Source organism: Lytechinus variegatus, chromosome 12 (assembly GCF_018143015.1).
Source record: "Lytechinus variegatus isolate NC3 chromosome 12, Lvar_3.0, whole genome shotgun sequence".
Taxonomy (NCBI): Eukaryota; Metazoa; Echinodermata; class Echinoidea; order Temnopleuroida; family Toxopneustidae; genus Lytechinus; species Lytechinus variegatus.
Genome location: NC_054751.1, coordinates 15,176,370 through 15,204,274, shown reverse-complemented (window position 1 = coordinate 15,204,274; position 27,905 = coordinate 15,176,370). Strand labels below are relative to the sequence as shown.

The 27,905-nt window shown below is 35.6% G+C and overlaps 2 protein-coding genes across 3 annotated transcripts in view; both read right to left on the bottom strand.

Moving 5' to 3' along the window:
- Positions 1-6,521: 6,521 nt before the first annotated feature.
- LOC121425034 (3'-5' exoribonuclease 1-like) lies at positions 6,522-12,694 on the bottom strand. The gene is made up of 6 exons (XM_041620974.1): positions 12,159-12,694; positions 11,108-11,241; positions 9,763-9,976; positions 9,330-9,413; positions 8,635-8,744; positions 6,522-8,110 (listed from the first exon to the last, which is right to left on the bottom strand). Exons 1-6 carry the CDS (start codon positions 12,582-12,584, stop codon positions 7,831-7,833), a joined length of 1,248 nt encoding a protein of 415 aa, XP_041476908.1. The 5' UTR covers positions 12,585-12,694; the 3' UTR covers positions 6,522-7,830.
- Positions 12,695-21,795: 9,101 nt separating this feature from the next.
- The window catches only part of LOC121424754, a 50,252-nt gene continuing 44,142 nt past the window's right edge, over positions 21,796-27,905 (bottom strand). For both annotated transcript variants that reach the window (XM_041620519.1, XM_041620520.1), the window contains exon 11: positions 21,796-22,589. The gene's annotated coding sequence lies outside the window, so the exon portion shown is untranslated. The remainder of the gene's footprint in view (positions 22,590-27,905) is intronic.

The following is a 27,905-nucleotide window of genomic DNA, read 5'->3' as shown; positions in this document are numbered from 1 at the left end:
GAAGAGACTAGGGGCCGATTGCACGAAAGGGTCTTTCCAAGGACCGTCTTTCGTGTCGCCCATCTTTTATGATACGCTATAGGCGGGTTGTTTCTGAAATTTATGATAAAGAATAAGATTCGTTAGTTTGCTTATAAATCAAATTTTATACAATTTCATGATATATCACATCATTTTATAAACAAATATGTTGTTTAATATAACGGACGAATGAAATATGTTTGCAGATGATTTATTCAAAATGCGTTTCACATGGCGCATCATAAAAGATGGGCAACACGAAAGACGGTCCTTGCAAAGACCCTTTCGTGCAATCGGCCCCGGACTGGTTATGCTGAATTGCTGGTGTGTTTTCATGTATTCATTGATATTCAACAGTTTGAAAATAAACAGATGTATAATAAATGTGATCAAATATAATATTCCACATATCAATAAATATGCATCCATATAGATAATGTACTGTATATATCTTGTAAATTTGTGAGATATATTCCTGTGAATACAATGCAGTGTTTTATTGTAAATTTGCTTGTTACAGTTCATTCCTTTGTTTATGAAACAATTTGAATAAATAATTTATTGTCTTGAAATATCTGACCATTGAGTTTTGTTTTCTTTGAAAAGTAGATTATGCATAAGTTTTATCTGATATTAATATGCCATCTTTCTCTTATTCACAAATACTGAAATTTAATGCTTGAGTCCCTAGTATTTAGTTTTCTAAAATGCAAGTTTCATTTTCTTTGGTGTTATGTACATGTATCAAAAAATATAAATATGATAAAGCTTAGTCACTGCTGTTTACAATTCAAGGAACACTACGAATATGTTTGATGTGCAGATTTTCCATATATGAACTTTTGGGGCTGAAAATTGTGTTTTTAAATGAATTTTGGGTTCTCAAATTGCTTTATTGATTTTTTTTCATATTCTGAAAACTTTCATCATTTGTCCCTGACCCAAAATCCACCATCACATTACAATTCTAATGATTCTGTATTTTTCATTTTTTCATATATAGCTGCATAGACAAAATTTAAAACATCTTGTTTTCACCCCTCTCATGCACAAGCTACTCATTGAATGAAAGAATTTTACAGAACTGATAGAAAATATTTTACTTAATTTTTTTTCTTGCCATATACAAAATTGCTTGGTTCTGATGACCGCAGTGAATTGTCAAGCATGTATACCATTACCAACGTAATTCATACCCACTTACAATGGTAGCAGAACATCCTCCACTCTCTCTCGCTCTCAAAAAAAAAAACCTTGGTGTGATCAATACAGCTTGGGATTTGTTTATGGGGCTGATTTTTTAAGAGTGATCACACACAGAATTCAATGTATCAATCGTAGAAATCAGCCCTATTGGGCCCAGAACGTTCCAGCACCACAACCCACTTAAAAACTTTAAATGCACCATAAACTTAAACGAAAGTAACAAAAATGATTTATCAATAAAAAATAATTGCGCTTTATTTTTCTTTTACCTCATATAAGTCACATATATTATCAATCAAAATATTATCAGTGAAATACATCTTGTTCTTTACATTGATGATCTTAGCCATGCTAAGTCATTTTTTTGGAAGAATGCTATGCATCATACAAAATATTACAATATTCAATTTCAAAAGACAATACTTAACAAATAATTATAAATGCGTATCAGTAAAACATTTTGAGACGTTTGAGTTAATATATCACTCTGAATCTCACTACTTGTGTCTCCAACTTAACACATACATGTACAATATGGAGCCAGGTAAAATTATCTATAATGAGCCAAAATGGTAGTCTAGGCTTAAGAAATTATCATTAGAATTAAACTTCGAAAGAAAATCTACCTATAACTTCTGAATTGAAAATACCAGGAACATGCAACCTACTTACTCTTTAATAGCCAGCCAAGGATTTGTTAATCATAAAAATTCAACCCATCGTGGAGGATTAACATGCATTAAAAGTTTCAAATTTCCCTAAAAGCAGAAGAAAATATTCCTTTAGTATCATTGTGACTAATAAAACATAGAAATGTTCAAAAAGAAGCACAGAGTAAGTATACACCAAACAAACACAGAATGGCACATAAAGCGTTTTATCCTTAGTACAAGAGGAAGCCTAACAATTCTTTGAAATTCTTGCTGTTGGTATTACTTCTTTTCATTTTTCACTCTTCAAATTTGTCACAACAATTTTTTTAAGGCATTCCCATGAGCAGACCAAAAGCTTTAGTCTCTGTGCATTGCTTGTTCCACTGAATTACATTGACTCCACTCACCATTACAGAAAATGTCAGAAATTGTGACATAAATCCTCAGAAACAACGGTTGTTCCTGTTTATCCCATGAGTGTGTCCCTTAACCCAAATCAAATCATGTTAAAACATGCATTAATTTGACTTTAGTCCATTCTTAAAAATATCTTGTAATTCTCTGAGAAGTCACAAGTGGAACAATCTCGCACATGTTTCATGTTCACGGCGAACAATTTTTCGTCCAACACTGGAAACAGGGTTTAAAAATGATATTTAAAAATACTAATGCATATATCAATTGAAAAGAAATATATAAAAGGAGAAAACCGATAAAAGTCTGGTCTTCTGGAATGAAAATCATTTGCACAACTAATCATTAAAAAGACAGGGGGATTAAGAGAATTCCAGAGTCACTGATTGCTGCTCATGTTACTAAAATCATGCAAAAAAATAACACGATGGCAACGATATACTGTTTACACTCACTAAAAATAATGCACAAAAGATCATTGTAAATGCACATAAAATTGAATAAAGTGAAGAGTTCAGACTATTTTGGTTTAGAAAATAATCTTGCTTAAAACCTTAAAACTGATTTGCAACGTGCAAACATCTTATTCATAATGTTGACTATAGCATGAACTGATATAACCTAGTAGTAGTAAAAACATTTTGCCAACGCTCTCTCTCACAAAGCCACTTTCTCTCTCTTTCACTCTACCTCTTAAGAAAAAAATTAAAATGGTGAGTTGAATAATAAATTCTTCATAGCAGTGATATTGTAAGTTAATGACACTTCATTATGTAATCTTCAACATTGATAAATAAATCGCAATAAAAATACAAAAAAAAATACAAAAAAGCTCCAGTACACATTACTGGAGGTGTTCCAATCTATGGGCTATACTGATCCAAAGCCTTCCAGCTCTTTCTTTTACAAGTAACTCAAAACTATATATTCTTACAGTATCCATTTGGCATACTAGCCAATGGTCTAATTCTCAGCTGGTCTCGTACCATCCTGGCTTGACGCCCTTGGTCCACTATCAATTTTGTCTAATAATTTTTGGGTCTAACCATCATTTGGTCTAACACTAACTTGGTCTAATTGTCTTAATCTAGTGCCTAAATGGTCTATTTTCGACTTTGTTTACTAATTATTTTGAAGTTTGTCAAATGAACTAGCACATCAATGATGTGGAGCTCATCCGGCATCTCGCAACAAAATTTAACACAATTTTACTTCATCCCAGTTGACACTGTAGTGAATTATATTGGTGACATAAATTTAGGATATAGAATTGAAATTGATGAAGAAATGACATAGAGCATTTTTTGCGATCTAGTATTAATAATTATCTAGTCAGTTTCTTAACTCTGTAGAACCTTGGTGAACCTAATGTAGCTCTCAGATGGAACAAAAATAACTAAAATCGATCAAAAAATAAATAAGTAATTTTTGTGAGATTTGAAAATATATGAATAAATTAGCATATTTAATGAGTTTCAAAATTCTATGTTGAAATTTTGTATCACCAACTCTAGCTATCATATGAAGCAAACAAAATTGAAATTGTTCAACAAATGAAGAAGAAAAAACATTTTTTGTGATTTATGAATAAATTTTGCAGAAATTAGAATCAATAATTTTCTAGACAAAATTTCAAAATTTTGTGTAAAATTTTGGTGAACCTCATGCAGCTCTACCAGATGGAAGAAAAAAAATCAAAATCTGTCAACAAATAAAGAAGAAGAGGCATTTTCTGTGATTTTATGAATACATTTCGCATAAATAATTTTCTACTGAAAATTTCGCAATTCAGTGTAGAAGTTTGGTGGGCCTCATGAAGTTCTACCAGATGGAAGAAAAAATATCAAAATGTCAACAAATAAAGAAGAGGCATTTTCTGTGATTTCTGAATAAATTTCGCATAAATTAGCATAAGTAATTTTCTAGTCAAAATTTCAAAATTCTGTGAAGAAGATTGGTGAATCTCATGAAGCTCTACAGATGGAAGAAAAAAAATCAAAATCGGTCAACAAATAAAGAAGAAGCATTTTATGTGAATTTTTAAAATTAAACATAGATTAATTTCGCATAAATTGGCATAAAACTTGTTCTAGTCAAAATTTGAAAATTCTGAGTAGAAGATTGGTGAACCTCATGAAGTTCTACCAGATGGAAGAAAAAAAATCAAATCGGTCAACAAATAAAGAAGAAGCATTTTATGTGAAGTTTTCACATGTCACCATGCTGTGCGAGCACTTATCCTTTCTCGGTTAGATTACTGTAATAGTTTATATACTGTTTTGTCAGCTAGAGACAGAAGAAAACTTGAGGTTATACAGAATCGTGCCGCTCGTTTAATTTTTGGCTTTGGATCCCGAACTCATACTACACCCCTACTTAAGGAACTCCACTGGTTACCTCTATTCCAACGCATTCAGTTTAAAGTCTGTTTATATGTATACAAAACTCTAAATCAATTAGCACCTGAATATCTTAATAATACCATCAAATTATACACACCCACTCGTAATCTTCGTTCAATCACTGACACATGCAGACTTTGCATTCCCTTGTCAAAACTCTCCTCTGCCGAAAAACAGTTTGCCGTAGCAGCTGCCAAGACTTGGAATGCTATCCCTCTTTCAATAAGAAATGTTTGAAGTGTTCTTGGCTTCAAATCATCCCTTAAGACATACCTTTTTCCTCAATAATTAATATTTTCCTTTTTATCTTGAATATTGTATAGTAATCATTGCAAATATTAAATGTTTCCTACTTTTGTACGCGCTATGGTACTCTTTGTTTTTAGCGCCTCTAAATACCCATTATTATTATTATCATTATTAAAATTATGCATAAATTAATTTTGCATAAATTGGCATAAAATTGTTCTGGTCAAAATTTCAAAATTCTGTGTAGAAAATTGGTGAACCTGGTAGAAGTTGTAGATGACTATACATATTTGGGCATATGCTTCAATTATAATGGGAAAATTATTAAGGCTGAAAAGAAATTGTACGACCAAGCCAGTAAAGCCATGTACGCTTTAATTGCTAAAGGTAGACGACAGGCTTTACCAATCGACATCCAGTTAAAGTTGTTTGATAGCTTAGTACTGCCAATTGTAACATATGGTTGTGAAATTTGGGGCTATTCTCAATGCGCCCTAGCTGAAAAGCTGCACCTGAAATTCTGTAAACTAATTCTTAAGTGTAAACAATCTACCCCTACTTGTATGGTTCTTGGAGATCTTGGTCGATACCCTGTTATTAATTACATACAATCAAGAATGGTCAGCTTTTGGGCCAAACTGATTCAGACAGATTTGCATCATACTGCTAATACTATGTATAGCTTAATTTTCAATATGCAGGATAAACAAGATTATCGCTCTGAGTGGTTGTATGCTATACAAAAGATTATTACTAGTACCGGTTTTAACAGTTGCTGGACACTTCAGTCAAACTGTGTTAGCAGTATTTCTAGTTTGAAAGCTAAACTAATGCAAAGATTGGATGACCAGTTTATCCAGTATTGGCTCTCCACTATTGAATCCTCTACTACATGTTTCAATTACAGAATATTCAAGAAAAAGTTTGGTTTGGAAAACTTCTCATAACCCTTCCGCAAAAACATGCTGTTAACCTCACAAAATTTAGACTGGAAAACACACTACTCCCAGTGGTCTCAGGTAGATATACCAGCATTAGTTACGATGAGAGGCTATGTACTTTGTGCGATCAAGGAAAAATTAGAGACGAATTCCATGCCCTTTTTGAATGTAGCTTCTTCAACGATGTTAGAAAGGAGCTTCTCCCTATGTATTATTATAAAAACCCAAATACTTATAAGATGGAAAAATTGTTTACTACTGTAAGTAAAGAAAAAATGACAAAGCTTTGTAAATTGATTTATGCCATTATTACAAAATACAGGGCCTCGTTGCCATCATAAAACCCTAACCCCGCCGCCACCTTCACCCTGAGCTTCATCCCCCCCCTATCAGTCTCGGGGTAACCTACGTACAATACGTTACCCCAATATCACGTATGTTCCACTATCAGTATTACACAGTAATGTTCCCCACGTGTGGACTTATAAGTTATGTCTCACAATGTATATATACAATGCATATATACGTTAAATTCTCATTTATATTTATCTTGCTGTTTCATGTTATGTATAAACATGGAGCTACAAGCTCCATGGTATAAGTACTGCCATTTTCAGGCAACGATAGGTTGCCTGTTTTTGCTCATCTAGTATTGTATATTCACCCAACATATAATGTATATGAACTGCGCTTAATGTGGTTGGGTGACCTGCCGTGGGTTACAGAATACTAGTAGTCAGGTGTTCAAGATCATATTAGACCTTTTACATACCACCTTTTTACATAATCCATGTTTGTTACGATTGACTTCTGACCTATTCGCCCCGCTGCATGTCGCCCAACTACTTAAGTGTTAGCTCACCATGTAGTATGTATATTACCCATTTGTAAATATGTTACTTTTGTTCAAATGTTTGAGCCTTTATTTGCCCCAATCGGGGCCAAAAGGTATTTATTCAATAAAGTTCAAAGTTCAAAGGAAGCAAAAAATTCAAAATCGGTCAACAAATAAAGAAGCATTTTCTGTGAATTTTGAAAAATGCGCATAAATTAACATATTTAAGGAATTTGAAAATTCTGTGTAGAAGTTTTGATTCCCCCATCTTGTGAAATCTCGGACTTGAAATGGCGCAGTAGTAGCATTTTGAAATTGTGGACAGATGACGGACGCCACGGCATAAGCTCATCTTGCCCTACGGGCCGGATGAGCTAAAAATTGGTTCATAAATGTTTGATCAAACCATATATCATATGATATGGGTATAGTCTAAAGTCAAAATAAGAGAAAATGGTAAACGGCAATTAGACCAAATGGTAGGTAGAGAAACTAGTATTAGACCATGTGGGATGGGACCAAAAAGAATGTACATAAAGTGACAGTAAACCAAGTGTCAATTTACCTTAATATAATACCATTAAAAAAACACCAAACCTAGATCCATTTGTTCCTTGATTTAACAATGTTCTTTATAGAATCTTTGTCTCTCCCCTTAAACAAAATCTGAATGAAAGTGGGAAAAACAACTTCTGCAGTGACAGCGGCACCAGTGGGTCTGTTGCAGGAACAGTTGCATTTGAAAGCAACTAAAAATCTATTGCAAATCCCAAGTACACACATCGGATTGGTTGAAAATCAAGTTGCGTTAGATTTTTAAGCTGCATTTTGATTACAACTCCTCATGCAACCAGACAACTCATAGTACACACTGGTTTGGAGGGATAACTATGGTGAACACACAATAGCTTGGCCCTACTATCTTTCCTGTCTTTAAAGTGTTCTGAGCCTCTGAGGCCACTGTCTGTACAAAGGTGTCAGCTGCCCTGGACAGATGAACAGTTCTTCCTAGTTTACAATTCTCCAGAAAGCCCTTTGCTGGGTACGTGTCAGTGACCAAAGACAGATGAAGGGTTCTTTCTATGCCATAACTCCCAGAAAACCCTTGGCTACGACGCTGTCAACTTTTCATTGTACTTCATCTCTGCACCATCCTCAATCAGCTGCAACGCAATCCTGGCAATGTTCCTGGCATCGTCTATCCCTCTATGAGGCTGTCCTATGAAGGCCAGTCCGATACTGTTCAGCATGGCCCTCAGCGGTAACCGTTTGGTCTTGTAGAGGTTGGCAAAGACCTTGCTGATATTCACCCATTCCTTGGCATACTGGGGGTAGGTGATCTCACTGACCAGACACTGCAGCTTCAGGTATAGGTCCATGTCCAAAGAGCTGTAAAGAAAGAGAGAACATACAAATATAGTGGACCAGCGAGTTCATTTAGATTAAGAATGGACGAAAATAGGGAATGGCAAATATGTATAATAGTTACAACATGAAGACCACAGACATGTTTTAAGAAAATATTTGCAACTAATAGCAAATTTCTGATCCCATTTGTCTTGGTACCAGAATTTTTTCCATTCACAATTGTTAGGAATGCTATAAAGAATATTTTCACTAAAAAATAGCATTCTAGGAGCTTTATTTAGTGAATCAGAGCAAAAAGTATGATTTCAAGTCATATAAAATAAAAAATATATGAATTCAGTGAAACTTACCAATGCAATTGGTAGAGAATGATTACGTCATTCTCTACCATCATGCAAATTTCATTGTGATCGCTCAATCCACAGCTGAGATCTTAAAGGGGGCCATAATGCCCCCCCCCCGGGAATGACAAGAATCGAAATACCCCAGGAGATTTAGGGTTAAAATACATTGTTATTACAACATCAATGAGGTATAATACTGACCAGTCTGTGGCTATTGCAAAGGAGTGTTTACTTCCAAGGCCCTTCTGTTTCATCCATCGCTCTGCTTTTTCCAAAACGACAGGAAATGTATCAGCTTTGTCAACCATTTTCTGGGAAAAAGAAAATATTCTCAGAATCAATAATGCATTATATACTTACACAGTGAATCAGACATATTGAATAACATGATTTGAAATTCATTTATTCATTACATATTTTTTTCATTAATTTAGGAATACCTGAAATATTTGTACATAATACAGAGTGAATTAAGAGACAGTGTTAATAAGAACACAATGTTGAGGAAAATGAACATTTGTTTCATGTCACTATATCAAGACCAAATCTGGGCAATTTCCATGAAATAATCAATGTATTTGTAAACGTCTGACCCGAATTTTCCCCATTCTTCACTTTATGAGGTGCTCAGGCGATGTGACTACTATTCATATAAATTGGAAAACAGAGAGAAATCATTTCAAAGAATGGCCCCACTTATAAGGGGGGGGGGGGTCAGACAATCTAACTGACCTTCTTGAAGAATCAAATTATGGGAATGAAATAGACTCCTCATGATTGAAATATACAGGGGAAAAATAAAATGGAAAGTCTGTGCATATCGTGGCAATATTATTTTAAATGTCAATCCAGAAGAAGACTATGACAACATTCATTATCAAAACTTGCAAAAATACCTGTGAGATGTTTGTGAGTTGTGAACAGAACTTAGAGAGCTGAGGGTTGACAACAGGCTTACAAAATGCATCAAATGTGTCTTCCTGTGAAAAAAAGAAGAAAAACAAACGTGAAGCACAGGGGGTATATAATGTGCACTTTTGTCAGAGCATGTCACTGCAAAATTTTAAAAATCCTTTTTTGTAAATGGGTTAAAATCAATTTTTCAAAACACTTTCATGGTGAAATCTACAGCCCCACTGAAGCTGAAATTTGTCATTATATCACACTTTCTAAGTCATTTATTTCAAATCTCATATTGAAGATTTGTTAGAGAGCATCAATATCCACTTCATGTGGAGCTCAAGGCACTAAAATAAATCTTGAGAAACAGAATGAGGGTATCATATCAATGATGATGACCCACCACAAATTATTACTAATACTACTTACAATTTGTAACGTCTTTGTGTTGAGCAGAACAATGGGGAATTCAATTATCTCATGAACGTAGTCTACAGGGTTGATCTCCAGACACGTTGCTTCTACATCAATCACACACAGGTAGTCAAACCTGACAGGTACATCAGTAGACAGACCTGCCATCTTCAGGGACTCCTTGGAATAGTGGTGCTTTAGACGGCGCTTCAGGACATCTGCACTGCCTCTGCACAGAGGAGAAATAGGAAGGCAGATATATACAGATTACACCTGTATACATAATTTTTACTGCTATTTAATTACTAGTCACCATAAAATATCACAATTGTTTTGCATTCTTGTTAAAATGAGAATGCAAACTATTGTGATATTCTCACTGTTAGTCATCAAACTGGTGGAGGTGAATTGAATTCAATTCCAACGTTACTTTCAGTTTCAGAAATCTTAATTCAGGGACTATTCAGAATGCTGAGTACTTTAAGTTGTGTTTCAGGACATCTACACTCCCTCTGCATAGAGGAGAAATGGGAAAGCAAACGTTAAAATCAAAGTTTGACAGTTAGACATGTAATGCAAGATAAATATGATAATTTCACTGGTGTTTACCAAAAATTGATGGAGGTACATCCAAAAATCTGTTATAATCAAACTATCATACGTGCACATTTATTTAAAATCTGAAAAATCTTCCAAGAATAATGACCCGTGATTTAGGGGGGAAAATATCTTTTTAGTTCTTTTGTGCCCAATATCTACACAAGTCTAGACATACATGTATTTGGATATAACTAAGCACAACAAATTTAACTCAAATTTACCTCGAGGTTGATTTACAGGTGAATGTAAAGTAAAAACAAACTTATAAGCCCCTTTGCAACTTCATCAAAAGTTCCTTATGTATAATATCATATGATTTGCATGCATAGAATAGCAGATTACACCAGGTGCACCGATAACAATTGGCAATCTTTCTCTCAATTATTAAACATATGTAACCGGATTACTATAATTAAAATCATCTTGTTCAAATAGCATACATTTTGTTTTTACACTTTTATGGGGGGGGGGTAAAAGAAACCTGGATGTGTGCACGTGCATGTGTATTGGGCACTGATTTCCTTATTTGGAAATGGACGTAGAGAGCTGATCAAATTGCTCAGAATTATATAAATAATGCTGTCTGAAACTCTGATTTTACAAACTTTTAAAATTCAAAAACTTTATTCGTTATCCGATATTGGTGAATTTTTCAGCATTTTGCTCTGTGAATTATACTCTATTTATTCAAATATAACTATATTCAGCCCAGAGTATATTTTCATTTTTAAAATTTAAGGGTTAAAATATAAAGCCTTACAATCTGTTCAGGCCAAGTTCTTGCAAAGTATTCTGAAGGTCAATCTTGGTCATCCTGTTAACACTTCCGTTCCTTAACGACATCTCTTTGTAGATGGGATGACTGAAGTCTTTCAGTCGAACTGGAGAAGAATCCTGCATTCATGAAGAACAATTGAAGATGTTCTTATTATCAGAGCACTGGATTTATCTGTAAACTTTTAGGAAAAGGTCCATGTCCTTGTCCTTTTACTCGCTCAGTATCAAAATAGATTAGTGATTTTTACATTTTAATCAATTAAAATTTCATATTGATCAAGTAATACATGTATGATTGATCTTTTCAATGTTTAGTTTATTTGGCCATGCTTTTAAACTTGCCCATTTGTGTGAAATCATCCAAATCTTATTATAGTGCACCTACATGTATTGGTATAAAAATTAAGTTAAATGGTCAATAAACATCCATACAAAATTATTATTTTTCTATTCTTGAGGATTCCAAAATTTATATTCAAAATTAGGGAGCATGTTTAAGTTTTTGAGAAAAAAAAAGAATCGTTCAAAAAACCCACAAACTGAACTACCTTCCTTCCCTTTTCCATCTTTTTCCCCCTTCTTTTTTCTTGGGGATGTTTTTGGTGGCCGACTGCCCCTTCCTTGCTATGCAGGTGTTAGTTTACTTTCCGAGGATAAACAAACCTTTAGGCTTTACAACCAAGTTTTGTTGGACCATGGCACTTGGTGCAAACAGTCGGTCCATTCACAAGGCAGAAATAGCCATCATTTCTGGGGATTTATTTAACAATTTCTGACATTTAACTATGAGTGGAGCCAACATAGTTTAGTGGAGCAACAGAGCTAACATTAGAGACTGAAGCTTTTTGGTCTATCCATTCATTGCATTTATCAATGTTTATTTTTTCAGTGGGGAGACATCGTGATTCACTTTTTCATGTTTGTGCACACTAAGAATGGCTGCATGGAGTGGCTATTTCATGCTTCCTGGCTTAAGCAAAAAAAATATATGACAATGAGTAATTGATTATTATTAATTTCCCATTCAGATTCACCTTTTTTGTCACCAACAATGACTCATTTTCCTTTCGTCTCTTCTTCTCCCTTCCTTCTTTAATCCGAGTCTTTGACATTGTGTTTTGCACACCATATTCACACTCCACATCATCATCATCAATATCCATATTTTCTTCTGGAAGAGGAGGATCATCAATGTGCATTTCGACGGTATCATTGCTGTCAGCGAGTCGAGTTCGTCTGTGCCTCACGTTGGTACTTTGACTCTCTTGCGGTGCCGATGAGGCCGGGGGAGTTTGTCTTAATTTTCGACCACGTCGATTCCTGCGACTGGGACTATGGCCCTTGTCAGGTGCCTGAAGTTCCGCCGTGGACGGAGATGAATTCATGGCGAAGGATATCCAAATAAAACATGAAACGACTATGACGCTCCCTAAAATGAGCACATAATCCAAAACTATCATTATATCTGCAAATCCATCGAATATATGAATCGTAAATGGATTTTTCAATGTAGTAAACGTCTCCACCACGCCATTTTCGTCTATTTTTCGAATGGCGCGCCGATGTACGGTATTGCATTTGTTGTTTGTTTTTGTTTTTGCGTTAGCAGAAGTTACTGATGCTTTTATGACGAAGTTTACACCCCGGCCCGCGCTCGGGGTTTTACAAGTATTTGACCCTGGGGCCGTTTTTTTTTTTTTTAGTCATTGTTTTGCATTCCCACCTTGGAAAATAATTCAATAAAATAACAATTTTGTAATAGAAGGCCATGTCTTCGACTTGGAAAATAATTATTCCATAAAATACTGATGTGCAAATTTATAGGATTATTGAAAGTGAGAATAAGACTAGCATGATGGATGATATTGAGAACGAAGATCAGAAAAAGAAAAAGAAAGAAAAAGAAAGAAAACTGGTAAAGAAGGACAAGGAAAAACAAATATACTCAACCATAACCAACTGAAACATATAGGCCTACTGGTAATTACGGGATGAACTCATGAAAACAGGAAAACGGAAAGCCTTTGCTGTAGTATGCGAAAACCCTAGAAGTCAAGGCCTCCTATTCAGTATAGTTTCAATCCCTTTACTTTTTTGGTGGATTTCTCACTTGTACCTTAAATCGCAACCCCACTTTCTTGATTTTAAATAATTAAATCCTTAATTTGATCTCCCAACATCCCATTCTTTGTTCCCCATAGTTCCCCGCCAATTTATCGTTCAATCATTTGATTTCCCTTCAGCTAGTATTCTGTCATTTTCCACTGGAATGTTTTTTTTTTCAAAGTCATCATTATATGATCTGTCTTGTGCTATTCTTCCTTCTTCCTGGCTCTTTACTTGTTTGGCGATCGTTCTACAATGTAGGTCATCATGCCTATTTTCTACAATCTTTATCATTCTTTTGTTCGATTTATTTCTTTTTCCATTCACCTCAATTTTCTGACGTTTGGGTTTTTGTTCTGTGCATCATTAAAAATTCCCTTCAGTAATTTCTATTCAAATTTCATATGGTGGTATCTCTCAATCATCTTTCCTTTATCGATGTTGGTCTATTTTTTCTCATTTAATTCAAGGTATGAAAAAAAGCCGACATAAGAGTATGGGAGTAGGAGTATCAATGAAATATCAACATCAAATTAAGAAATGGACCATTTTGGGGCGATGAAAATAGGAAACCCACAAACTAGATTTTCTGTGTAAGGATTGCTCATCAATGATATTGTCCATTTGAATTTTGTAAATTGATTTGTTATGCTCAGATACATTCACTCAAGTGTTAAACTTAAATACACCATAAACTAATATCTCAATAATGCACATGCATATTGCCTTGCACCATCCCTCTCTCCCTTCTCTCTTCCAACACTCTTTCCCCTTCTCTCCTCTCATCACACCACCTTTTCTCTTTTCCTCCATTCCCCCCCCCCCCTCTTCACATTTCATTTTCTTCACCCTTCTTTCTCTCTCCCCACACTTCAGTCCCTATTCAATCCCCTTCTCTTTCTTACTCTCTCCCCCCAAACCATCTTTCCTTTCCCTTCCCCTCCGTCACTTTCTCTTTCCTTCCCCTTTTCCCTCTTTCGCCCACTTTCTCTCTCTTCCTACATTCTCTTTCCTTTTCTCTCCCCTCCCTTCTCTGCTTTTTCCCTCTCTCTATATACCGGTACCTCCCGTCCTTTCCCCCTCTATCTGCACACATTCTTTCTTTTTCGCTCCCCCCTCCCTCCTCCACTCCTTCACTCTAACATTCTTCCAACATTTTCTTTTCTTTCTCTCCCCCTCTCTTTCTACATTATCTTTCCTTTTGTCTCCAGTTCTTCCTCCTCTCCCCCATTATCATTAAAAATCTAAACTAATTAGACAGAAAATAATTAGCATAAGTGAATGGGGCTATCATATCCAGGTGATTTGGATGTAGCCATCTTTCAGAAGTGGAGCTGAGGAATGTTAGCATCTGAATTTATTCTGCATTGTAAAATAACTATCAGTTTCCTCAACTGAAATCACAAGGATATTATTCCACTTTTAAATTACAAAACTAGAAAAAACCTAAATATAGAGAGATTCTAAAAATGAAATATTATGGCCTAATTCAGGCAAATGCTAGGAAACTAAATTTCTAAGTGCTATTATGGTTAGGATAGCCCACAGTGCAACACACTACAATGCAATATATACATACCTCATGCTATCAATCATTGGGACTCTGATGTTGATCAAAACTTTTAAGCCTCATATTCATTTTTGACCAATCAGAAACCAACATTTGGAATATAAAACAAAACAGAAAAGAAATTCAGCAGAATATGCTCTGATTATATCATATCAACTTTATTGCAAAAATAAAATAAAAACACAATGTATATTGCGTACTATATTAGTTTGATCTTCATAAAACACGAGCAATATTGCTATTTTCTCAACATACACTCTATTATTCAGGGGCCATAGAACCGGGGGGGGGGGGGGGGGGGGGGGCTTCAGCCCCCGCTTTTTCCCAAACTGTGTACAAAAATATAATGATCGTCTGATTTTGATTTGTTGCATGGTCAGCCCCCACCCAAACACTTTTAAAACTGTTCCACTGCCCCTGTTATTTCACAAAGACAAATTTATAAACAGACCACCATAAAAAAATCACTAAGAAACGCTTAATCAAAGTGAAAAGAAAACCCAATAAAACTTTGAATTCATACTTGTAAATTTTGTCTCTTTAGGCAAAATACATATTGTCATGAACATCAAAAGAAATAATGGCATACAAATAATAATTCAGGGCTCATACAAAATACAAATACATATTTTCGTTAGAAAAATGTACCTCTTTATGTATTTTGTATTTCACACTGCTAACATTGAGTCAATACATTGATGTAATATAAGGCTTAAAAAACAACAACTTCACTTTAAAGTTAATTGCAGCGACAAATCATCACCTCTCATTTCAGTTAATAATCAAGGTATGAATATGAGCTTCAGGTAAATTTTTCACCCAGGAAATAGATTTATTGCAGTAACGGATGAAATGACATCTGTGTTGAATGAACTTATCATTGGTGTAATATATTCTTAGTGAGGTCAGCAGTATGTGTATGTACCTCTAGGCCCTAAAGTGGATCCGATTTACATGCAATTCAATGTTTTGATTGCACGATGGATGATGAATATTCATTAGGTGACATCAATAAGAAGGGTAAAACAATAAGTACAAGCATTGTTCAGAACTCTGTTTGAGACCTGTGTTCATTGTTAAACAGTTTCTCTGATCAAAAGAATGGTCAATAAATTACAAGTTTTGTTTCATGTAGTAAAAAATAAAACCTATAGCAGGAATAATATAAAACATAATGACAGATGTTTGTGTACAATCATTATTTGTAACCCATGGCAATGCTTAGGACAGCTACACACTAATAACTTAAGTATTACATATCAACATTTACAAAGTGTTGGATTCAGTAAGTGTAATTTGACACTTTTTAATGTTACAAATTGTAACCAGCTGTGGGTCCAGACATCCTGAAACGATTGAATAAATAAGAAAGTTATGACATTCAAAGTTTCGCTTATCTTTCTCAAAACAATTATATGTACAACTCGGTGATATGCAAATGAGAGAGTCGATGGTGTCCATCATTCACTATTTCTTTTGTTTTTATTGTTTGAATTATACAATATTTCAAACATATATAACAGAATTGACAATAATGTAAAACTTGACTGAAGCACATAATGTTAAACAATTTCAATTCCACATGTTCAGGGAAGAATAAAACTTGATTTCACATGACAAGGAGGAGAAATTCAGAATATTTCCAATTTCATATAATAGAATACAAAATAAATAGTGAGTGGGTGATGTAAGCAGACCCCTCATTTATATACTGAAAAGGATGTGCATATAACTGTTGTGTGAAATTAAGTGAAATTTTGAAATGCTATAACTTTCGTATTTTACATCCAATTTTGATAAATTTTTAGTGTTATGCTTATTTTGTTGGGGTGTACTTGTCCTTTAGCTCTAGCTTGAGCAGGAGCTCAAATTGATGCACCTAGACAATGCAAATAAAATGATTACTTCAAGGGAGACCAAAATTTTGCCCTACATTCTCCAACAGGCAAAAATGTCTAGATTGTCAAAATCCAACAGATGTACAAAGAGCTTTACAAGGAAAATGAATGGGTAGATTCTCTTGACGAACTAAATGAGTGTCAACTGAACTCCATTACATTGAAGCTTTTACTTTAATACTGCACTCAAGCAAATATCCCCGACATCGGAAGAATATGAACACTGTCAACAGATATAGCGTGATCATGTGATGATCTGCCCAAACGACTACCTGATTTGGTACAACAAGCTTGATGTCACCCCACCCATCAAGGCAATTAAGAAATTAAGAGACCCTAACGATTCTCTGAAATGTGCCCAATATTCAAGAATTATCACGTGATATCATCGGAAATATGACAGCGTTATCATGCAAAAGAATATGAAATCATGAAAACTCCTCGACGAAGCCTCATTGGAGGCATGTTTGAGGGAAACATCTTATTGTACACACCCTTGATTGAATGGTACCTCAAACACGGGCATGTCGTCAGTAATATCAACGAATTCATCAAGTTCCAACCTCTTGCTTGTTTCAAACACTTTGGGGAGGCAGTTTCAGTTGACCGCCATGGGGGAGACAGCGATCCACGTAAAAGAATTATCACTGACACTATGAAACTGATAGGGAACTCTTCGTATGGCAAGACGATATCAAATAAAGAAATTAAAATGTTAACGTATGCAATGAGAAGAAGGCATAAAAGAATGTCAACAGTATTCTGTGCTGAGACTTGAATCCTATAGGGAAGACTGCTCCAACTAAGGTGGGCATGGCAAAACAGAAAATAAAGATGGATGATCCCATTCAAACTTGGATGTGCCGTCTACCAGATGACAAAACTTTGAATGTATTAGATTTACTATCATTAAAAGTATGTGGATCCATCAGATTTCCTGATGTGTAAAATGGATAGAGACACTGTGTACATCGTGATATTAGAATACATCACATTAGGGAAAGTGAAAACAACCGTGAGCCTCGCTTCACAGATCAAGTATTGGGACCACAATTGGAATTTGCAAAAACTGCTGAAACAACCAGGGCAATGGACCTGTTGGATATTCCAGTGATTGAACTAATATTCACTTTTACAGCAAGAATCATGTTCAAACACCTGCACCTCATTTTGAACCCAGAAAATACATTACTACAAATACATTTTTCTACAAAGTCAAATGAGAGACATGTATATTGATAATAGAGAACAGCTATGAGATTGAGAAGGTTGTTTATCAGATGTGGATACAATGTAAAGCAGAGATTTTTTATGCCGCAACTCAAAACATATATAGTTTATATTCACATCAGAGATATGTAAACGATCAAAGTCTCCTATATGCTTTATATGCTACTACAAGATATGAACTCCCTTTGTTTTTCTTTCAAGTAAAAAAACATTAAAATGGTGAAATAGGTTTGGGCTCTCCTTAAAGGGGAAGTTCACCCTGACAAAAATTTTATTGTAAAAATAGCAGAAAAAATAATAAAAAATATTGCCGAAGGTTTGAGAAAAATTCATCAAATAATTAAAAAGTTATTTGAATTTCAATTATTTGATTTGTGACGTCATATGCGAGCAGCATTCCTACATAGCGAATGGTAAAAAATCAATGAAATGTCATTTTCTCAGAAAATTAAAAATGGTTTTCACTGTAACTTTTGTATATCACTAGACAAATCATTTCACACCCGATCATGAAAAGAAAACAAAATTAAGTCATCAGGAACCATACAAAATTTGAAATTCATACATTTTATATCACATAACACATGGGGCAGCTGCTCGTTTATGACGTCACAAATCCAAAAATTTGAACTCTAATAACTTTCTTACTCTTTAACGGATTTTCCTCAAACCTTCACCAATATTTTTTACTATTTTTTCTGCTATTTTTACAACAAAGATTTTTTCAGGGTGAACTTCCCCTTTAACTTCAAGAGGTTGTTCTTAAAAGTTGTGCGTAAGTGCAGTCATAGTCATAGCAACAAAATGGCTGCAAGAAGGAGGAGGGTTTTCCTGCCAAGAGAGGATCCATTTGATGGCCTGGATGACAGCAAAATCAGAAAAGCGTATTGGTTTACAAGGAATGGGATCATGCATATTGTGGACATTATAAGGGCAGACTTGGAGCACAGAACCCATCGCAATAGAGCCTTGCCAGTGCTACTCAAAGTCTGCATTGTTCTAATGTACTACGCTGGGGGCACGTTGCTCTACCAAATTGCACGTGCCCACAAAGTCAGCAATGCTTCCGTGTCTAGATGTATACGGAACGTGACATTTGCACTCGTTCGACGACTAAGCGAGGTAGGCAGTGACCTTTGATAATGTTCAATTTTCAAATATATTACTGGCAGTTTGTTTGTGTTTTTTAATTATGGGCAAAATAAGCATACGGTACTAGGCATAGTCAATTTCAGTTCACGCTATTTAATCAATGTATCACAACCTTAACAATTTAATATTATTTTTATGTTGTAATTAGTATTACTAATTATTCCTAGATCTAGTTAAGGCCATGTCCATGCCCTCTTGATGGTTCAAAATTCCAAAACAAAATATATCATAGATAGGTGTGGGCCCAAAGTCGAATGTTTACACGTCTACGATAGCGAGCCGATAGATAAAGCTCGAGCTCTGACTGAGCTGAGCCGAGCATGATCGTCTCCATCATTTCGGCACCGCCGCTATGGTCGGTGGATGGGTACGTTTCCTATCGACTGTAGCACCTGCTAGAAAAGAAGTCAGAATAAAATACGAGTTCGACATGAATTTATCGTCGGAAAATGTAGGAAATATCAATTGGTATGAGTAATGATGTTAAAGGTAATTCGGAAAAGGTCACGGGATTTTTCTTAGCCAATGAGGAAGCTGAGAATTACTTCGTTCTATGAGGTAAAAGAGGTATAGCAAAAGTTATCAGAGTTAATGCGCATCGTTACGTGGTTGAAATAGATTGTGATCTAAAACTGTTGTTTGATATTGGCTATACATTTTTGTCTTCAGTTTATGTGTATCTATTTCTGTTTATAATTAAAATGGGAGTTGTAAACGTTTTCAAGTGTGTTGTCGTTGAAAAATTTGAGAAAAGGAATGACGGAACGATTGTTGGTCTTGTGCTAGAAGCTAAAGGTAGTGGGGAGGTAGCAACAACGTCAGCGGGTTCTTCAAAACCTGATTTTCTAACGTGCTATGTGAACACTGATCTGAGAAATAATGAACTAAGAGAAACTGTGGTATCTCTGAATGTGAGACAGAGAATTATCATTACGAAGTTAAAGTTATATCAAACAAGCTGCAGTTTATCTACAGAATCGAAGGTGAGTTGTGTATTAGTTTGTTAATTAAGTAAATTTCTTATTTTCATTAATGTATTTATTGTGATTATGAGTTGGAAATGTAGGCTTGAATGCGACTGTGTTTTTCGGTTTGTTTTGTATTGAACAAAATTAGACGTTGTTTGAAGGTTTGCATAGTGGCATGTACAATTGCTGATGTGGATTACGGTACACCATGAGGAGCGTTATAGAAACAGTGGATAGAAGAAAAGAAAAAGTGCATAGGCGAGAAGACAGACAATCAACCCCCGGAGTCAACCTGTCCGAAACGTTGAGTCTCTCTACTACTCATCATCTTTACTCGCCGACTCAAGCCAGCATCTCCTCATTAGCTCTACTACTCAAGCTGTTCTCACTGAACATTCCTTCTGGTTTACAGTCCTTTTCAGGACTATTTTCAAGAAAGAATACTCTATTCTCAAATCTCCACTTTCTCGCCCATCCACATCTTCTCTTCTTCTATTCACTGTTTCTATAACGCTTCACATGGTGTACCATAAACCACATCAGCAATTGAACAAATTAGATGGTATTTGTGATTCAATGTTTTGTTTATCACAATTGACGTGAAAATTAGTTTCGTACACGATTAGTAGAAGTAAAAAGAGGCAAATAAAGATGAAGAGGACAGATAGGAGAAAATTTTTTAGAAAATATGGCAAGGAAAACGTAATGCAAATATGTAGTTGATTAAATATAATATGTTTTTGGTTTGTTATGATATTGTGTATTATGCCGGAATATTTTGGTAATGTATTGTTTAATAGAGAATAATACCATCTTTTTTAAGAACCAGAAAAGTAACATATTTGTTGGTCTGTGTATTGAATTTACAAATCATGTCCAAATTACATCTAAATCAATTCACACAAGACTAAATAATTACATAACTGACTGAATTAGAAAATATCAACACAATGCCAATCATACATAAAGGTTTCTAATTGACAATCGAGAGACAAACACCATGATAAAATGATTCCATCATTCATAAAATCCCCATAAAATAACACAATACTTACAATCGTCAAATTTCGACAACATTTCACAATTCACATCAGCACTAACTAAAAAGTAAGAGATTGGCGTGGTCACGTGATCACAAGATTAGACGAATCGTAGTGAAAAGAGAGGCAGCAAACCAGGCAGCGCCAAATACTAACTCCTGCTATCCCCGGGCTTCTGATTATAAAGTTGAAAGGATCACAATGTAGAGAGCATAAAAATACAAAAAATTCCTATAAGCTGGTGGAGATTCCGGTTCATAGATCAAGTATTAGGACCACAATTGGAATTTGCAAAAACTGCTGAAACAACCAGGGCAATGGACCTGTTGGATATTCCAGTGATTGAACTAATATTCACTTTTACAGCAAGAATCATGTTCAAACACCTGCACCTCATTTTGAACCCAGAAAATACATTACTACAAATACATTTTTCTACAAAGTCAAATGAGAGACATGTATATTGATAATAGAGAACAGCTATGAGATTGAGAAGGTTGTTTATCAGATGTGGATACAATGTAAAGCAGAGATTTTTTATGCCGCAACTCAAAACATATATAGTTTATATTCACATCAGAGATATGTAAACGATCAAAGTCTCCTATATGCTTTATACGCTACTACAAGATATGCACTCCCTTTGTTTTTCTTTCAAGTAAAAAAACATTAAAATGGTAAAATAGGTTTGGGCTCTCCTTAACTTCAAGAGGTTGTTCTTAAAAGTTGTGCGTAAGTGCAGTCATAGTCATAGCAACAAAATGGCTGCAAGAAGGAGGAGGGTTTTCCTGCCAAGAGAGGATCCATTTGATGGCCTGGATGACAGCAAAATCAGAAAAGCGTATTGGTTTACAAGGAATGGGATCATGCATATTGTGGACATTATAAGGGCAGACTTGGAGCACAGAACCCATCGCAATAGAGCCTTGCCAGTGCTACTCAAAGTCTGCATTGTTCTAATGTACTACGCTGGGGGCACGTTGCTCTACCAAATTGCACGTGCCCACAAAGTCAGCAATGCTTCCGTGTCTAGATGTATACGGAACGTGACATTTGCACTCGTTCGACGACTAAGCGAGGTAGGCAGTGACCTTTGATAATGTTCAATTTTCAAATATATTACTGGCAGTTTGTTTGTGTTTTTTAATTATGGGCAAAATAAGCATACGGTACTAGGCATAGTCAATTTCAGTTCACGCTATTTAATCAATGTATCACAACCTTAACAATTTAATATTATTTTTATGTTGTAATTAGTATTACTAATTATTCCTAGATCTAGTTAAGGCCATGTCCATGCCCTCTTGATGGTTCAAAATTCCAAAACAAAATATATCATAGATAGGTGTGGGCCCAAAGTCGAATGTTTACACGTCTACGATAGCGAGCCGATAGATAAAGCTCGAGCTCTGACTGAGCTGAGCCGAGCATGATCGTCTCCGTCATTTCGGCACCGCCGCTATGGTCGGTGGATGGGTACGTTTCCTATCGACTGTAGCACCTGCTAGAAAAGAAGTTAGAATAAAATACGAGTTCGACATGAATTTATCGTCGGAAAATGTAGGAAATATCAATTGGTATGAGTAATGATGTTAAAGGTAATTCGGAAAAGGTCACGGGATTTTTCTTAGCCAATGAGGAAGCTGAGAATTACTTCGTTCTATGAGGTAAAAGAGGTATAGCAAAAGTTATCAGAGTTAATGCGCATCGTTACGTGGTTGAAATAGATTGTGATCTAAAACTGTTGTTTGATATTGGCTATACATTTTTGTCTTCAGTTTATGTGTATCTATTTCTGTTTATAATTAAAATGGGAGTTGTAAACGTTTTCAAGTGTGTTGTCGTTGAAAAATTTGAGAAAAGGAATGACGGAACGATTGTTGGTCTTGTGCTAGAAGCTAAAGGTAGTGGGGAGGTAGCAACAACGTCAGCGGGTTCTTCAAAACCTGATTTTCTAACGTGCTATGTGAACACTGATCTGAAAAATAATGAACTAAGAGAAACTGTGGTATCTCTGAATGTGAGACAGAGAATTATCATTACGAAGTTAAAGTTATATCAAACAAGCTGCAGTTTATCTACAGAATCGAAGGTGAGTTGTGTATTAGTTTGTTAATTAAGTAAATTTCTTATTTTCATTAATGTATTTATTGTGATTATGAGTTGGAAATGTAGGCTTGAATGCGACTGTGTTTTTCGGTTTGTTTTGTATTGAACAAAATTAGACGTTGTTTGAATGTTTGCATAGTGGCATGTACAATTGCTGATGTGGATTACGGTACACCATGAGGAGCGTTATAGAAACAGTGGATAGAAGAAAAGAAAAAGTGCATAGGCGAGAAGACAATCAACCCCCGGAGTCAACCTGTCCGAAACGTTGAGTCTCTCTAGTCTCTACTACTCATCATCTTTACTCGCCGACTCAAGCCAGCATCTCCTCATTAGCTCTACTACTCAAGCTGTTCTCACTGAACATTCCTTCTGGTTTACAGTCCTTTTCAGGACTATTTTCAAGAAAGAATACTCTATTCTCAAATCTCCACTTTCTCGCCCATCCACATCTTCTCTTCTTCTATTCACTGTTTCTATAACGCTTCACATGGTGTACCATAAACCACATCAGCAATTGAACAAATTAGATGGTATTTGTGATTCAATGTTTTGTTTATCACAATTGACGTGAAAATTAGTTTCGTACACGATTAGTAGAAGTAAAAAGAGGCAAATAAAGATGAAGAGGACAGATAGGAGAAAATTTTTTAGAAAATATGGCAAGGAAAACGTAATGCAAATATGTAGTTGATTAAATATAATATGTTTTTGGTTTGTTATGATATTGTGTATTATGCCGGAATATTTTGGTAATGTATTGTTTAATAGAGAATAATACCATCTTTTTTAAGAACCAGAAAAGTAACATATTTGTTGGTCTGTGTATTGAATTTACAAATCATGTCCAAATTACATCTAAATCAATTCACACAAGACTAAATAATTACATAACTGACTGAATTAGAAAATATCAACACAATGCCAATCATACATAAAGGTTTCTAAATGACAATCGAGAGACAAACACCATGATAAAATGATTCCATCATTCATAAAATCCCCATAAAATAACACAATACTTACAATCGTCAAATTTCGACAACATTTCACAATTCACATCAGCACTAACTAAAAAGTAAGAGATTGGCGTGGTCACGTGATCACAAGATTAGACGAATCGTAGTGAAAAGAGAGGCAGCAAACCAGGCAGCGCCAAATACTAACTCCTGCTATCCCCGGGCTTCTGATTATAAAGTTGAAAGGATCACAATGTAGAGAGCATAAAAATACAAAAAATTCCTATAAGCTGGTGGAGATTCCGGTACATAAGCGAAGTCAACGACCTCGCCAAACAAAGCATACTGAGTGATTATCTGAATTCTGTATAGCCAGACACTTAGTTTTCCTTCAGCTTACGGAGGTCTTCATTGTTCGTTAGGGTTACCTTCTTATCGTTCTTCAGTTTAGTAATGACGCGGCCATCATGGGTTCAAACCATCTTTACAATATCCCTGTATTCAGATTTTAATTTCCAGAATAATTCACTCCTTGATTTAGTGAAACTTTCATGGATGAATACAGGGGTCCCTTCGCAATTGCGTAAGCGTGTTCCGACCCGGTATACCCTATCTCTATGGTGGTAGTTTGCAAATTTAGCAATGATAGCTCTCCTTTTCCTTTCATTCTTTTGGCCTAGCCTATGACTTCTATCTAAGTCCTTACATCCAATGTCGATGTTCAATTTTTCTTTGCATAATTTGACGCTCTGATCAAAATCCAACAAAGTGTTGAAATTTGAAGCCTTTTCTTGGTATTTCGTGGAACTTTTTACGGTGTGATAGTTACAGGATAAAGATGGATAGGAAGAAGAACCACTTATCACCTGGAAAGGACAAAAATCCGAGTTCAAAGAAACCCAAGATAGACGAGAACACATGTGATGAGGCAGACACGAGTGCAGTGAGTGGCCTCCAAGGGTTCGCGATCGCCTGCCCCGACCCTGGCCCCGGCGTGGTTCACAGAATACATGGTTAGCTTTGAATCTCGAATGCAAAACGTCAACGCCAATCAGGTATCCGAACTATCTGCTAAGGTGAGTGAACATGAATAGAAATGGACCTCCTGTGCTATGCTTATCTCAGATCTTGAAAAGCAAGTAGACAAGCTGAAATCTGTCAATGTCGATTTGGCGCAAAAAATGGATGATTTGGAGAACAGAGCCCACAGGAACTTTGGTATTCCATGGTGTACCTGAGGTATTTGATTCCCAACCCTTTCTTTAGTGAATCAATATCAGCGCATGTGATTAATATCTGTTTGCTATTTTGTACCATTTTGCACTATATTTTTTTCGAAATGGATGGTGATGAATCTGTGACCATAGACAAAATCCGTTCATGGAATGTGTCGCGTTAGAAGAGTTTTCTGAGAGACCGAAATCTAAAGCTTTCTGGGCGGAAAGATGAACTGGGTGCGCTCGTGTTTGCAGCAATGAAGTTGCCGGATCTTGCTCCCGTTGTGATGGGGAGAAGGATCAACAGTACGCTGATCGGCTGAGGCTTCCTGGTGGAAGAATTTGCCGGACCTGCGTCAAATCAAGGATTGGAAGTCAGAGACTTCTTCAATAACGGAACGGCCCCCATTCGACATAGGAACATACCTGAGAAATATCGATGGTGTGCCCCTAAGGAACAATTACAAGGATGGGAAGGCATATAGCTACTTTGCCTCCGGGTGGGTTTTAGGAAGTTGAGTACCATCCTATCGATGAAGACAGCAAATATTGCTTTTTGCAAACAGAGTGTACCCCTTCTCAAAGGGTTAATAACATACCTTGGAAAGTATGGATATGTCTGGAAAAGAAGACTGGAGCAGTACAGAGTATCTTTTGCACATGTCTTCCTGGGTAAACTGCTTTAGAGTAGCGTAGGAAATTGTTTCAGAAACTGTACATTTCTTAGTCTCGAAATGTCTTGTCTTCAACGTCCCTCATAAGGTTGAATTCACTGCTAGAAAAGGAATGGTCTCAGAATAAGATGAAATGTGAATAATTGTATTTGTGTGGTAATACCATTGTTATGTAATTTGTCACATAACAATATCACTGGTTGCATAGTATTGAGCGCCTTTTGCGTCAACTTGCAATGCATTGTTAGTTGCGTTGCGATGTCGAAACATTTTCTTTTCTAAATTTGTTTTGACAGAGATATAGATTACCTTTTAAAAGAATCAATTACCAATTATTTGTGCTGATCGACGACCATTTATCATCTGAATATTTGAATTGTTATCTTGGAAAAAGTTTTACACAGGCTTACTGGTGAGTAGAAGTACATGTACGGTTGAATTGATAAAATGAATATTTTACATGAATGTAAAATTGTGTGATTATTTTGTTAATTTCTTTTACTAATATTACAAATATTATAAAAATAATTGTATGATTTAGGAATTGTCAGTGTTACATTCTGTCCATATATATTTAATTGATATGATATTAAATATTAGCATTATGTTTATTCTGTATGAATATAGTAATATATTATTGTATTCATGATTGATGATTTATATATTACTGAATGTTTTGTTATTAATTTATACAATTGTTTTATTTCTTGATTTACCTCTCTGTGCAGGGGCTGTTTTTATTTTGACAAGAATAAATATTCTTCAAACCTACAAGTATAATACGCTTCGTCATTTTGAGCCCTCAACATTTGTACTTTATTTTTTCAATTGCAACTCTTAATCAGTCTTAAGTCTATCACAGCTGAGTATAAATTCCATTCAGTCTTTAAAAAAGAACAATTGCAATAGAAAAATAAATCACAAGTATTCTGAATAATGTGGCTGATTTGGGGTCTATCAATGTGCCAAACAGCTCAGGCAAATCACAGACAGCTGTTGCTGCTACACATGTTAGTTACAGAGAGTGTGGCAAATATCACAAAAGCTGTGAAGAGACAATGGATGGGCACTATATTATTTTTGGACACCACTAAACTTCATTGGCATGCATACACCTCTGGCTAGATGCGTTTAAATGGCAGGGTTCATGCATAAAAGCGCCAAAGCTGCCTATCTGACCTTAGACAAACAAAAGCAACCGCAACTTCCAACCTTCAAGTTGCAGCAAGATGCTTGCACCAGATGGAACAGTACTTATGACATGTTGACAGGAATCCTCAAACAGCAACAGGAAATCTGTAGTGTGCTTCTTGAGATGAAGAAGACAAAGATGATGCCTACTATGGCAGAGTTTACAATAATTGACCAGGTCATTGCATAGCTTTAACCTAATAATGGCATCTCTGATTTGTTAAGCAGTGCCTCAGTAACTACAATTTCTGGTATTTCACCTTACATGTACCAATTAGGAAATCTATGCAAAGAATGTGGAGAAGACATGCCTGCGACTGCCATGGCAAAACTAGTCATGAACGAAAAGCTCATGTGAAAAGAGTTATGTGATTTCTTGTAAACTGCAACTTTCTTGGGCCCCACTAAAAAAGCATGCCTTTCTATAGCGATGGCGGAGTTAAAGCTGTACCTTTTTTAAGTTTGGAGTTAGTCAATAGTCTCCCCTTTGCAACTGACATGCAAGCGTAATAGCGGTAGAGTACCAACCCTAGCTAATTTGGAAGCTAGTTGGAAAGTTATGTCTGACTTAGACTCTACACAAGGATCTAAGGAGTGGGAAAGACATCAAGAAGCCACCATCAAAGTATGTCGCGTTAGATGGAGGCCATGTGCACGTCGGATCAAT

Excerpts from the sequence above, each read along its gene's own strand:
- LOC121425034 (XM_041620974.1), bottom strand. The coding sequence starts at position 12,584 with ATGATAGTTTTGGATTATGTGCTCATTTTAGGGAGCGTCATAGTCGTT. Across the intron at positions 9,977-11,107 it reads GAACTTGGCCTGAACAGATT|AGGCAGTGCAGATGTCCTGA; the intron begins GTAAGGCTTTAT and ends TCCTCTGTGCAG. Across the intron at positions 8,111-8,634 it reads TTTGCAATAGCCACAGACTG|CTCTTTGGACATGGACCTAT; the intron begins GTCAGTATTATA and ends CTTTCTTTACAG.